The 15105-nt window shown below is 43.0% G+C and overlaps 1 protein-coding gene across 6 annotated transcripts in view; it reads left to right on the top strand.

Moving 5' to 3' along the window:
• ltbp1 (latent transforming growth factor beta binding protein 1) overlaps positions 1–15105 on the top strand; it is a 408702-nt gene that overhangs the window by 307757 nt on the left and 85840 nt on the right. For all 6 annotated transcript variants that reach the window (XM_069930946.1, XM_069930944.1, XM_069930947.1 and 3 more), the window contains one exon: positions 10075–10218. In XM_069930946.1, coding sequence (XP_069787047.1) covers positions 10075–10218 — 144 coding nt within the window. The remainder of the gene's footprint in view (positions 1–10074; positions 10219–15105) is intronic.

The following is a 15105-nucleotide window of genomic DNA, read 5'->3' as shown; positions in this document are numbered from 1 at the left end:
GTCAATCTGCTCCACAATAATCAAATCCTTCTCTACCTTACACCCTTAAGCCTCTATTTTTTTGTACATCTGTGTGTCTATCATAGAATTTTTTGAATATTCCCATTGTACCAGCCTCCACCACCAACCCCAGCAATGTATTCCAGACACCCACCACTCTCTGTGTAAAAATGTTACCTCTGATATCTCCCCTAAACTTTCCTCCACTTGCCTTAAACAAGATGCCCCTGGAAAAAGGAGTCGGCTGTCCGCCTGATCTAAACCCATCATAATCTCTGTTAGGTCACCTCTCATCTATCATTGCTCCAAAGAGAAAAGCCCTAGCTCAGAAAATCTTTCTTCACATGACATGTTCTCCAATCCAGACAGCATACTGGTAAATCTGCTTCTCTGTTAAATATTGACATCCTTCCTGTATTGAGACAACCAGAACTGAATGTTATGCTCCCAGGCTGGTCTAAACCTGACTGGGTTTATTGAGGAGGTAATTGAGCTTGATTCAAGGTTGGCTATTGACATTATCCACATAGAAGTTGAAAAGAATTTTGTCAGCTTCCCACATGATAGGAAGGACCAGAAAATCAATGACTGAAAGATCCAAGATGTGCTGGTGAACTAGTGATAAGTTGCAGGGATCCATGCTGGGACCTTTGATGTTTGCAATACATTTTTGGATGAGAATGCAGCAGACATGATTTGTAATTTTGCAGACAAAAAACTGACGCAGTCATAGATAATGAAAAAGTTTAAAGATGTAACGAGACATAGGTCAGATGGGAAGTTGGACGGAACATTAGTAGATCAAAGCTTATCCGGACTAGTGCAAGATCATGCATTTTGAGAGGTCAAATTGGACATTTGGAGTAAATCTTAGGGATCTTAGGAGTGTTGGTATGCATGCTTTCCAAAAATTGGCAACACGAAGGTGGATAGGTTAATGGAAAAGGTACTTGGCACACTTGCCTTCATAGGCTGAGGTATTGATAATAGGAGTTGGAGTTGTACAAAACCTTGGTAAGAAAGCACTTGGGTACAGTTCTGGTGGCCACATTACAGGAAGGACGTCATTGCAACAGAAAGAATCTAGTAAACATTTACCTGGATGTTTCCGGGACGGAGGGCTGAGATTATAAGGGGAGATTGAATAAGTTGGGTTTATTCTTAATGAGGTTGAAGGGTGACCAGACAGACATTTCCAAAATTATGATTAGCGGAGATAAGATAGATGGTCAGAATCAGGGCAGAGGAGTCAGGCTGAGAGGGACCTGAGGAATATGTTTCTCACCCAGTAGTTTTATATTTGGAATGAGCAGACAGAGGAGGCAGATACATTTCCAAAGTATTTGACAGGTACTTGGATAGGATAGGAGTGGACGGATACAGACCTAATGCAACCAGATGGAATTAACATAGCTACGCATCCTGGTCGGCAGGGAGAAGGTGGGCTGGCAGGGCCTGTCTCTGTACTGTATATTTCTTGGATTCTGTGATAACATGCTATGGTAGGGAAGTGATAATAGGGGGAATGAGTACTTGGGTGTGGTGACAGGCCTGGAGTAGAGGGAACAAAGTCTCTCACTTTGGGAGGGCTCTATTACTCAGCTTGTAATCCATCTTCTTTCTTTGGTCATGAGCTGGTGGAGAAGTTTTGCTTCTACCTTCTGTTTTTCTCCTAATGTGGATGTAACCAATGCATCAATTGAAGAAATAGAAATGACAGCAATTGAACTATCAGAGCTCTGAACATTTCTAAGCTCAACACATTACTTGAAGGAACTTCAGAGATTTGTAAGTCTTTGAACAAGGTAAATCTATGAAGATCATTAAAATGTCATGGGAAGGTACGGAGAGTCATTAAAGTCTAATAGGACAGGGCCTTTTGTATTCAGGACTAACTAGCATATCAGTAGATGAATTCAGCCCACGAAACCCTGGAGACATCACCGGGGACAGTGAGCCACTCTGGAAACTACACCTAATAGGGAGGGCATTGTGGATTTGCTGGAATGATAGCTGGTTTTGATTTGATTGATTACTCAAACTGAGATTGTCTTCTGCAGAATGGAGAAGTTTAAGGGGGGTAAGCTGATTGGTGCTTTCAACACCAAAGGGGAAAAAGTGGCAGAACATAGAGGCTGGTGTTTCTGTTGGGTGATGTGTGAAGGACTAGGAGGTGGGATCTCAGAATTAGAGCTGGTCTCTTTCAAGTTTATTTTTCAAGCATATATAGAGTAACTGAGATTCTTGCCGAGGCTGCTGTTTAGATCGTCTGTTTCCCCGGGGAGCTAGCCTGCTGCACCTGGTGGTTTTCCAGCCAAGGGCTAAGTTGGTATGAGTCTACTTAGATAGGAACTAACTGGGAGTACAGTGAGAAATGGCAGATAGAATTGAAGATGAAGTGCTGCACTTTGGGAGGTCAAAGGTGCAGAGAAAGTTTACAATTATTGGCAGGGCTCTTTTAAAAACAATTGACCAAAAAGCATGGTAGCAGCCAATTCTGGCCATTGAAACTCATGTCACGCAATTGCACCTAATTTACCCAGAATCCCCATGACATTTTGGAGGGTGGAGGAAACCAGAGCACTTGGAAAAAACCCAAATATGTTAGGGGGATAACATATAAACTCCTTATAGACAGTGCCAGATTCGAACCCAGGTTTAGGATTGTCTGTTTTTATAGTATAGTGCAGAGGGATCTTGGAGTGTATAGCTCCCAGAAAACGGCCACATAAGGAGATAGTGTGATAAAGAAGGTGGGATGCTTGCCTTCTTTGCATTGGGTATTGAGTATAAGTGTAAAGAAGTCATGCTGCAGCTATATTAAGCTTTGATTAGGTAGCATTTAGAGCAGTGGTTTTCAATTTTTTTTCTTTCCACTCATGTACCACTTTAAGTAATCCTATGCCATCGATGCTCTGTGATTAGTAAGGGATTGCTTAAGGTGGGATGTGAATGGGAAGGTTGAGAATCACTGTTCTAGACCCAATTGCTACTGAAATATTTGGCTTGAGAAAAATTGTCATTGGCCCTTTTCCTTTGGAGCTGTGAAACCGTGCACATAACGAGTCGATTAGGTAAGATTAAAGCAATGGTTTCCAAACTTTTTCTTTCCACCCACATGCCACCTTAAGCAATCCTTTACTAATCACAAAACACCTACGGCATAGGGATTACTTAAGGTGGTAAGTGAGTGGAAAGAAAAAGTTTGGAAACCACTGATTTAGAGGATTGTTTACAATATTGGTCACCCCTGTACAGGAAGGATGTGGAGGCTTTGGCGAGGATACAGAAGAGATTTGCCAGGAGGCTGCCTCGATTTTAGAGGATATCAGCTATCAGGAGAAGTTGGACAAACTTGGATTGTTTTCTCTGGAGAGTCAGAAGGTGAAGAGAGAGCTGATGGAAGTGTATAAAATTATGAGAGGCATATATAGGGGAGACAGTCAAATTTTTCCCCCCATGTTCGAGAACAAGGGGAGAGAGCAAGGGAGCTGTAAAGAACAAGTATTTTCCACAGAGAATGGTAGGTGCCTGGAATGGATGGCCAGGGGTAGTTTTAGAGGCAGGTATGACAGTCGCAATTTAGAGGCTTCAAAATAAATGTGCAAGGACTAGAGGGATATATATCCTATGCAAGCAGTAGAGTTTTGGTTTAAATTGACATAATGATTGGAGCAGACATTGTGTGGCAAAGTGAAAACACAAAGCTGGAAAAGCTCAGCAGGACAGACAGCGCAGTTTATTTAGCAAAGATAAAGATACATAACCTACATTTTGGCTTGTGCCCGTCATTAAGGTATAAGCAAAATGGAGGCAGGTGCCTGTACAAAATGGTGGGTGTGGGGAAGGGCAGGGGTGGAACACAGCCCGACAGGCAAGAGGTAGAGCAGCAGGGATTACAGAAGGGGGAGGGATGGACAGTGAGAGAGATTCCCACAGAACTCACTTGGGAGAAAGGAAACCTTCTTTGCATCCCTCGAAGAGATTTCACAATATTGTGGGCCAAAGGGGGGGGTCTGTCCCTGTGCTGTGCAGTTCCGTGTGCTCGTGAAACACTTCAGCTTTTCTGTGCAAGTTCACAAATGGCAATTGACGTTCATTTGAAACAAGAAGTGGGTGAAAACACAAAGAAATGTTGGGAGGAACTCAGCTGGTCTCGCCACGTCTGTAGGAGGTAAAAATATATTATTGACGTTTTGGGCCGGAGCCGATCTTCAAGGTATAAGCAAAGAACAATAAGGCGTCAGAATAAAGACTGAAGAATGGCAGGGGGAAGAGTGGGTAAACCTGTTCTGTGATGCTGTTGCACTGTTCAGGTTATTTCTCCAGCACCTTGCCCAGGTACTCATTCTTCATGCACGTGGCTTTGCAATGTCACCCCACAGAAGGCAGAATTAGTCGTTCTTAAGAAATGATCACCGCTACTGGATTTCATGACACATTTTTTCATTCCAGCCGAAGGTTAGTGGGGGGAATAAGGAGTTTCTGATACTTGGCAGCTTCTGCCATCCTGGCAGAGAGCAAATAACTCCTTTCAGAGCTTGGTTGTTGGAGAGTTGTGGTAAAGGAATGGTTTTTCAGTTATATTAGGCTTGGCAAAGGGGGTTGGAAATACTTGCTGAAGTACAGCAATCTTAAAAGCCATCATAAAACTACAGTAATTGTATACTTTGGGGGGGGGGGGAAGAAAAAGAAGCTGTTTATTACACATGAAGTGGGTGATAATTTGTATCTTGCTGCAGCAGATTGTCAAATGGAATTTACTTTCTGACATTTACAAAGCAGAATTAATCCAAGGAGAAAGCTGAGTTTAATTGTTAAAAAAAACCAAATGAGATGAAAATGTAAATCTGCATAGATGAAGTTGAAGTCTGGAGCTTAACGCTGGTGAGAACTGGGTGACCACAAAATACCGAGAGCTGGAAATACTGTCTGGCATTTGATGTGCACCCTCTGCTCGGTTTGATTAAAAAAAAAAGCTTCTCAGGCAACAAGAAGAGCTCTGTGGATATTTGGCCCATTGCACAGTCTGTTTGAGAGAAATTTCTTACATGGGGGTTAAATGACCCTCATTCCAGCGGGAGGTGTATCTCTCAAGCGAGAAATCCCAGTCCTCCAATTACATTCTGGAACATGACATGACAGATTCTGCATAATTTTGTTGCCTGTGTTATCACTATTACAAACCACAGCCTTCAGTCATGAATGACAAAAGTACCCACATTATGCATGGAAAAGCTGGGGTGTTCTGCCTGGGAAGTTCGCGACCCGTGCCCTTTGCCATCCCAGTTCATGTCCTCCCAAGTATGTCAAGTGAATGAGGTCAAAGGTAACTCCAAAGACAGAAATCACCTGCTGAGAAAAACAACAACTGAGAGGGTTACACACAAGCATGGAAATCTGGCACAGCTGCTGTGTTTGTTGCAAAAACTAATGTCTGAACCTCTCCAGTATTCCTTGGAGTGAAGAAGATTGAGAGGAGATTTGATAGAGGTTTACAAGATTATGAGAGGTGCAGACAGAGTGGATGCAAGTAGGCATTTTCCACTTAGATTGGGGGAGATCAATGGGAGAGGCCATAGTTTTACGCTGAAAGGGGGAAGGTTTGGGGGAACATTAGGGGAAAGTTCTTCACTCAGAGGGTTGGGAGTGTGGAATGAGGTGAATAAGCTCGATCTTAGGTTTTTAAGAATAAATTGGATGGGAGAGGTCTGGAGGGTTATAGAATGGGAGCAGGTCAATGTGACTAGCAGAATAATGGACAATACAGACTAGAAGGGTCGAATGGCCGGCTTTCTGTGTTATAGCATTCTATGGTTCTCTGGTTCTATGGAAATAGATTAACAAAGTATTGACACCTATAGATTAAAAGAACCATTTTCACATGACAGTTATTTTTGGGCAATATTCTGCACAGTTATACATAATTGTCTTGTTTTGTACATTGATTTTCCTCTCTATCATTGCACCTATTCCCGTCCCTTCTTTTGGCCCCTAGCTCTCCTATTGGAAGTTTGACTCCATTGACTAGCTTCCAGGTTTTTTTGGGGTGCTTTGGTTGAACTCTTCGAACGATCACAGATCTAATGGGCGGAAACGATTCTGCCGTCGGAAGTGGGAGGAATTTGGAATTCCTGTGTGCAAATACTCGTGTTTAGTCAGTTATGCACTTTAGAAGGGAGATTGATAGTTTCTTAAGGGACTGCCTAAAGAAATCTCTTGGTGCCTGCCACATTGACCACCGCCAGTGGGCTGATAACGCCTCAAACCGTGCATCTTGGCGCCTCACAGTTTGGCGGGCAGCAACCTCCTTTGAAGAAGACCGCAGAGCCCACCTCACTGACAAAAGGCAAAGGAGGAAAAACCCAACACCCAACCCCAACCAACCAATTTTCCCTTACAACCGCTGCAATCGTGTCTGCCTGTCCCGCATCGGACTTGTCAGCCACAAACGAGCCTGCAGCTGACGTGGACTTTTTACCCCCTCCATAAATCTTCGTCCGCGAAGCCAAGCCAAAGAAGAAGGGAATTGGGAGTCGAGGGGCAAGGGAGTTGGGCTAGATCAGTTGTGAATGTCCAGACACCCCCGTCCTAGGTGGTCTTCTGCTGCACTCGTGCTTTGAGCTCTGAGTTTTTAACATTATGATAGTAGAATGCTTAAAGCAGTATCGCTCCATATCAGTCTCATCGTGGCAGGCAGCATGCAGTCTTCAGAAACAGTGTAATGCAACCTGCCAGGGATAGGTCAAACATTGATGACAAGCTCAAAATAGCCTCTTTATTGCTCAATTTGTAATCCCAGAATAGATGAGCTTGTTGCTGTAATTTTACAATTTGAAGATTTTCTGCTGATAGCTGCTGGGTTTGGAAATATATGGCCTCCTGGGTGACATTAACCTTTAAAGGAAAATAAATGTCTTCTACAATGAAATTCAGTGGAATAAATAGGAGTACATCTGTTAGAGCTCAGCGATGCATTTATACACAAGTCTGCCACCCACCTCTACCTCCAACGCTGTGCACTGCATCTTGACTGAAGAGGGTGAAAGGTGCCCCTTCCATGTGAATCAGCCAATGCCAGTGGGAGGAGTGCAGAAGCAGCCCAGAATACTTTCCTTCTGTTCCTCTTGAGAGGACGATGATCCCTCAGATCCCTCCATTGGCCTGACCTGGGGACGTAGATAGACTGCGTTACACCACGGTGAACTAATTGGCAGGGTTTGGGGAAAAGAGTAGAGGAATAGGACAGGCGGGATTGTACTATTGGGTGGATGGGCCCAGTGGCTTCCTTTGTGGCATTGTAATGCTGTGATTCTATTCTACGATTCTTTCAGAGGATAATGATTCTCTGGAATTTTTTGATCCAGATGTTGGTGGAGACCTGATCATTCAAAATATTTAAGGCAAAAAATAGATAAATATTTGAAAGTTTGAGGAAATGAATGTTATGGGGAAAAGTTCTGTTCATATTGGAGGGTTTAAGGGGCCAGGTGACTTATTCCTGGTCCTATTTGATGTTATTCCTCTAATACACCGAAAAATCCTGACTTGATAGTGTTGTCAGAGAAAGGGGTAGATGGTTGGGTCCAAAAACTGGGATAATGCAAAGCATGATGGATCTCTTATAGACATGCACAATTCACATTTCATGTCATCATCGTCAACAGAAAAGAGAATAGGAATGGGAAAGAACTTTCACTAGGATCTTGCTTCTCCCATATTTAAACTCTTTTAATTTGTTTGTGATGCAAATCTCCTTGAGGTTCACACCTAGCACACATCAAGCGATCACAATCTTGAACTGGCCGTTGGTGCAACCTCCTCAGCCATTTCAGGTGAACGCTGAGCAGTGTTCCGATTTCCATGTCAAGGGGGAAACGTTCTTCCTGATTTCACTCCAAAGTGGTCCAGTCTACAAGATTGTGACCTCTTGATTCTGGTGGCAGAGTATGCAGATCTTCAGGCTGGAGCCTTCCATAGCACTTGAATGCAGGTGGTCTTCTATCCAGGACCAAACCATTATTTCAGTGACTGTATATTATCATTACTTTGCTCTTAACACCATGAATTTCTGATGAATGCAGTTGCATCCCCAGAGCCACATAACTTTCCAGTTTTTATTGTGTGAACTGCAACACACTTCTCCTGGGGAATCCAGGAATCTGGATAAGTGGGTCTAAGCTAAAAGATCAGTCATGATCTTACTGAAAGGTAGAATAAGCATGAAGAGAAGGATGGCCTAATCTTTTTACAATGCGTCAGATCAATGTTTCATATTACTAAAATACTGCTTCCACCTTTCTAAATTTTGTTCCCATTGAGGCAAAGAGCAAAATTCCGTTCACCTCTTGATTTATTTCTCTACCTTTGCTGAGGGTTCTAGTGATTTATGTGTACAGACACCTAAATCCCTTTGCTTCTCTGTTGCTCCAACTCGGATGGCATTAAGAAAAGAATTCCATTTTGGCATCCCCACATCCAAGATTGAAAGTCCTCACATTGAACTTGTCACTTCATATGACTTAAATGTTCCATTCACTTTTTTTTCGATGATTGGCCTGAGGAATCAGAAAACTAAAAGTGTCCTTGATGAAGGGTTTACCTTGTTGAAGGGCTCAGGCCCAAAACACTGGTCATATATCTTTGCCTCCTATGGTCGATGTAGGACCTTTTGAGTTCCTCCAGCTCTTATGTGTGTTAACAACAATCACAGCATCTGCAGACCTTCTTGTTTCAAGACTAAAAGTGCCATTGTTTTTTCTATAAGACCGAGAATTCAATCTAAGTTAGAACTTACAATTTTTTTTTCTTAAATAAGAAATCTGGTCAATTTCAGACAATTTGCTTTTGGATAAATTTCAAGAAGCCAGCTTCATTCGGAAATGTCTGCTCTGAAATCCAAGGGTGGTGTCCCACCAAATGTTTATCCATTGTTGTGCATGACTTCACATGGATGGTGAGAGCAAACAGCACAGGAATCATTAGACCTTTGGACTGACCAGTAGCCAAAGGAGGAACAGTGGGTAGTTATGTTTATTTTGTTTGTTCTTGGGGATTTATGGTGTAATTGGGCCAGGACTGTGCTTAATGTACATGGTTAGATTCTCTTGGATGGAAAGGTTTCCTGAAAGCACTTACAGATCATTCATGTTACTTGGACTCATTACCAGATCAGAAGGAGCAGATTTCCTTTCCAAATGCACATTAATGAACTAGACAGTGTTTTATGGCAGTCTGGGAGTTTATTGGTTGCTATTACTGATTCCAGCTACTAATTTCAGGTTTGTTCATTCAGCTGCATTCCAATGCCTCCTCTGGCCTTGGTGAGATTTGAACTTGCATCTCCAATAACATTACCTTACCTTATTCCCATGTGTGTTGGATTGGCAGTCTATGCTGGGTTTATCTTTTTCTCAGTGGTAATTCCAATCAGTTCATCCATGCTGGCTCAAGTCAATATCCTGTAATAAATGATTGTTATTACACCAATCACCTGCTGCCCACTATCAGATTTATGTTTAGTCCTCATCTTGAAACTCAGGTAGTGGCATGTACTTACTACAAGCAGTTTAATGATAACTCTATGTCCAAGATATTAAGTAGTCGGGTGCAGAGGGTCTGTTGATGGTCCGGAAAGGGAGAAGTCCCTAGCAGGTATGCACTCTAATCTAAGCTACGTGCTGGGGTTAGAGGTATGTATTCAATCCAGTTGGTTGTATGGTGGTCCAGGAAAGGAAGCACATGTGCCCGAGGTGCCTGTTGCAGAGGATGCACCTTCCAATTTTGAATCTATTCCCAAATTTGGAAGTTTGCTTTTACTAATTCTCTGTGAAAGAAATTTAGGAGACTTAACATCTTATTACCCTCATATTTTGCACGGGGCTTAGTGTGTAAGGTTTTCAACACATTTCCTGTCCTTGTCCACACTATTAAACAGAAAGTATTGAAACAGCAGTAGAAGGTAAGGGTAGAGCTGAGATTGTCCTACAGTAGTCATCGTGAATGGTTGGATCAGTGCTCTGTGTGTGGCCTGATCCCTTACACAATTAATGTTGTTGCTTCAATAATTTCCAGATGTGGATGAATGCGAGATGATCAGTGGGGTGTGTGGAGAGGCCCTCTGTGAAAATGTGGAAGGCTCGTTTCTCTGTGTCTGTGCTGACGACATCCAGGAATTTGATCCAATGACTGCGGAGTGCCGTTTCCCAGACCCTCCAGGTATGGAGAATAACGTAACCTTATCTTCTTTGGGAAGTGGAGGGGACAAGCATAAGTGGGAACATTTGGAAAACTTTTTTTTGGCTCTGTGTTCTACATGTTAACACCTAACCCAGACTATAATATATGGTTTTGCGGCACTTAATAATAACTGAAATATTGTTATGCATAGATACCTCAGGCTAGATTTGAAAACTGAGTGAACAGATTTTGTTTTTGTTTCTTTTGGCACTGAAGTACCTTTTACAATAACAGTAAGCTGTTATAGTTGACATACATTTCTGAAGTGTGCCTTGGAGAATGATAGTATTATCATTTTGCATTAGCATGAAGGATATCTCCAACCTTTTTATACAGCCGAGTTCTTGTTTGGTTGGTGGAATGGAATGGCTCCAAATTTTGCTTTCTTTCATACCAGCTGATGTTGCTAAATGAAGAGCGTACTCTTGCAAATTTAACCCTGGACTAGTGATGAGGATTTAGTATTCTTTCTTGTCTTCAGAGGAAACATAAAGCTTTTGAGAGGCAACAGAAAGTCTGTTTGACTCTCTCTGCTTGCAAAACCAAATGACCCTCCTAGAACAGCAAGTTCCACTCAGACAGAATGCAGCTCCTGCAAGTTCCTCCATCTGTTGCCTCTTGTAAACAACAATCCATTAGTGAAGTCTCTTGGGCTCTCTCCAAAGCTTCTGCAAAGGTTCTGGGGCCGATATGTCCAGCATGAGCAGAGCTCCAGTACTTTAAATAAGATCTGTTTTAAAGTGTTTGTATGTGACCTACACTAAAAACCCTGCCCCAATTTATCTCCTAAAAACGTATCTATATTCTGTCACAGTACATTACCCTGTTACCCTGAGGATCTAATGCAGACTTTGACAACTTCATGCTTTGCTCTGAACTCGTTCCAATTTTGTACACAGCATGGAATAAAAAAGTAATTGCTGCAAATACCCAGGATGTCAGGGCAGCGTCTGAGGAGGAAGAAATCGAGTTTTCATTTCAAATCAATGAACATTCATCAGATCTGGGAAGGTTAACGATTAACATGTTCAGATGCAGAGAAACGGGTTGGAGAAGGAGAGAACCATTGGAGTGTGGGAGGCAGGGGAGGGGGGGGATTGAATAATGAATGAGACGATCACAAGGTGACAATGGGAGAAGAGAAGAAACAAAAGAGCCATCTGGAGCGGGTGTCCTCGGTGGGGGGAGGGGGGCACGGGGAAGATTCAGTGTCTGCAATTGAAAATGAAATCTTATTTGAAAATGCTCGATACTCCATTGCACCTGGTTCAGCGGTGTGAAGTGCGGCTTCCATCATTCACAGACTTCTCCTTTTGTTCTCTCCTCGTATCTTCTCCCCGATTCCTGTACATCTTAAAGCTGATAATCTCCGACTATTCCCTGACCTGATGGAAGATCATCAATACAGAATGTTTAATTTTTTTTTCACAATACAGAAGCCGATTCGTCCCATGCCACTTAATTTCACCCAATTAATGGACCAACACCATATGTTTTTTGGAGGGTGGGAGGAAACCGGAACACCTGGGGAAAATCCACGCTGGTCACAGGGAGAGTGTACAAATTCCTTATAGAGGGTATTGAACTCAAACCCGGTTTTGGAGGGTGGGAGGAAACCGGAACACCTGGGGAAATTCCTTATAGAGGGTGTTGAACTCAAACCCGGTTTTGGAGGGTGGGAGGAAACCGGAACACCTGGGGAAAATCCACACAGGTCACAGGGAGAGTGTACAAATTCCTTATAGAGGGTGTTGAACTCAAACCCGGTTTTGGAGGGTGGGAGGAAACCAGAACACTTGGGGAAAATCCACGCAGGTCACAGGGAGAGTGTACAAATTCCTTATAGAGGGTGTTGAACTCAAACCTGGTTTTGGAGGGTGGGAGGAAACCAGACCACTTGGGGAAAATCCACGCAGGTCACAGGGAGAGTGTACAAATTCCTTATAGAGGGTATTGAACTCAAACCCGGTTTTGGAGGGTGGGAGGAAACCGGAACACCTGGGGAAAATCCACACAGGTCACAGGGAAAGTGTACAAATACCTTATAGAGGGTGTTGAACTCAAACCTGGTTTCTGGCTCTGTACTAATGTTGCTCCAATTGCTGCACTAAACTGTGCTGCCCAATTGGGTTCTTCTGCCTCCAGAATTGGGATTTATTGTCACGAACAAGTCATGAAATTCAATGTTTTTCCAGCAGCGTCACAGTGCAAACATTCATATTATAAACCATCTTACAACGTTACTATATATATAAAAAAATAATAATAGGGCACGAAAAGCCATTGGTTCACTGATTATTCAGGAATCCGATGGCAGCGGGGAAGAAACTGTCCTTGTGCCATTGAGAGGCTGTCTGTAGGCTCCTGTACCTTTTCCCTGATGGTAGCAGAGTGAAGAGGGCATGGCCTGGGTGGTGGGGGTCTTTGAGGATAGAGGCTGCTTTTTTAAGACACCGCCTCACGTAGATGTCCTCGATGGAGTGAAGTCTGGTGCCTGTGATCTCGCAGGCCGGGCTAACAACCCTCTGGTGTTTATTCTCGTCCTGAGAGTTGGCGCCTCCATACCAGGCAGTGATGCCTGCTCCTCTGAGGGCTTCCAGTAATTTTCTGCCTTCTTTTTGATTCTCAGTCTGTGGCGTACATTGCTTTAGTTTGATAAAGCAAGGTGGATGCACCGACAATTCTAGGAAACGACACAAAACTGGCTGACTGGGGATTCCTCTTTAACAAGGGAAGTGGGATGGTGGAGAGTCCCAGTCTCAGCCTGTTGTCTTCCACCAGAACTTGCATTCATTGTTCAGCGCTGCGTGCTTTCTTCATCACTGAGTTGACGTCCATTAACAGGCAAATATTTTCTTCATCTTGTCCATTGCTGGCACCCAACCAGTTACAGTGGTGAGCCAAATTGGGACTTAATTGTTTTACATCATTCCTGATGTGCAGCAACTCTTTCCTCCCTTTCGCCTGATCTGTTGAATTCTATAAATTGCTCTTCCGCACTCTGTCTGATCCAATGAAACGATGTTACTTTTTCCTGTGGTGATTGCGTTCCTCATCAACGGGAAGTGCACTTTTCTGGATGTAAAGGAACTTGCTCTTCCCTCTCATCCATCAAAGAGAATCCTTTTGGCGACTCATGTCTAGAATAGATATATTGGACAAGATATGGCAAGGCAATGTGATGGGGTAAGCACGAAAGTCATCTACTCTGGCAGAAAAAGTGGAGAGTTGGGATATATTCGGTGGAGAGAGAGTATGAAAGCTGCCTTTATACACGCAAGTTAATGTCCAGGCTCAATGAGGAAGGGAAATCTTGACCATTGTTGCTGGAGGTTTTGAGTACAAAGGCAGAGATATCTTGCTCCAGTTATATAGGGCACTGGTCATCCTGCATTTGAAATATTGTGTACAGGATTGGTCTCCTTGCAAATAAAGAAATGGAAGGAATGCAGCAGAGTGAAACGCAGAAGTTTGCAGATGCTGTGATGGTAGTGAAAATGCAGAGATGCAGAAGGAACTCAGTAGATCTTGCAGCGTCCATGGTAGGTAAAGTTGTATTACCAACACCTTGAGGAAGGGTTCAAGCCCGAAACGTCGGTAATACATCTTTACCTCCTATGGACGCTGCCAGACATGCTGGGTTTCTCCAGCATTTCTGCGAACCTGAAAGGAACACAGCTCAGTGCTTAGGCATGTGCAGCTCCAAGAAGATCATGAAGAAGAGAAATTGGGGGAAGGCCATGAGCTTCCTCAAGCTACGCAATACGGAAACAGGTCCTTTAGCACAACTCATACAAGTTGTTCACCTGAGCAGGGCCTAAATTTGATCCAAGTTCCTCTCGACCTTTTTGTTCAGATGCCTGCCTACGTTTTACTCATACCTTGATGAAAGGCTCAAGCCCAAAGCCTTGGTTATGTATCTTTATCTTTGCTACATGAAATGCACTGTTTGACCTGCTGAGTTTCTCCAGCATTGTGTTGTTACTTCAATTATGGCATCTGCAGACTTTTGTATTTTATTCCCTCTCAACCTTTGCTATTATGGGTAATCTTTTAGCATTTTTTTTGGCTGAAGTTTTATGTTAAGAATCTTTAATCTCAATATACTTGGCAGTGAAACATCCAGAAGCCTCTTTGGGTTGAAGAATTCCAGTGAACATTACCCCTTTGACTGATGAAGTTTCTTTTTATCCTAGCCTTATATCTCCAGCTTCATTTCCTTTGGTTCTTGTTTCTCTAATTACAGGAAGTAGCTTCTCAACCGAATCAATCGCGGGTCTGTCAGATTATGAGTGGATACCCTCCACTTGCATTGAGGACAACAACTCCAAATCCTTACTTGAAGCTCGACACCATTCAGGACCGAGCACCCCTCTTGATAGGTACCATGTCCACTTCCCTGGACATTCACACCAATGGCTGCAGGATGCACCGGGCCTAATTGATCTCCAGCTGCATGACGCAAACTTGTGAATCACCATCAAGAAGGATAAGTGCACCATTGAAACATTAATGCCTGTAGGCCTTACACCACATCACATTTCATCATGACTCTGAAGTAAAACTTATACGGATTAGTAGCTGCTGGATAAGAGAGTTTTCTGGTTGCTTGGAGGCTCATTCTTACACCTGCATTAAGAATAAACAGTTTAAAAGACAAAAAAAATATACTATACTTACCCTGAACAAACTTCGCTTGGATGAATATATAAACCTTAAAGCATTTTACTTTATTTTCATTCAAATCCTTTGAAAATATTTAACCTTCGCTGCATCCTCCCCCTCCATGGAGCCACCTGAAAGAGAAACAATGACATAGGTAATTAACCCCCTCCCTCCCTCAAGTTCACAAATAAAGTCTCTAAG

Source organism: Narcine bancroftii, chromosome 4, assembly GCF_036971445.1.
Source record: "Narcine bancroftii isolate sNarBan1 chromosome 4, sNarBan1.hap1, whole genome shotgun sequence".
Classification (NCBI taxonomy): domain Eukaryota; kingdom Metazoa; phylum Chordata; class Chondrichthyes; order Torpediniformes; family Narcinidae; genus Narcine; species Narcine bancroftii.
This window is presented reverse-complemented; position numbering and strand designations above follow the sequence as displayed.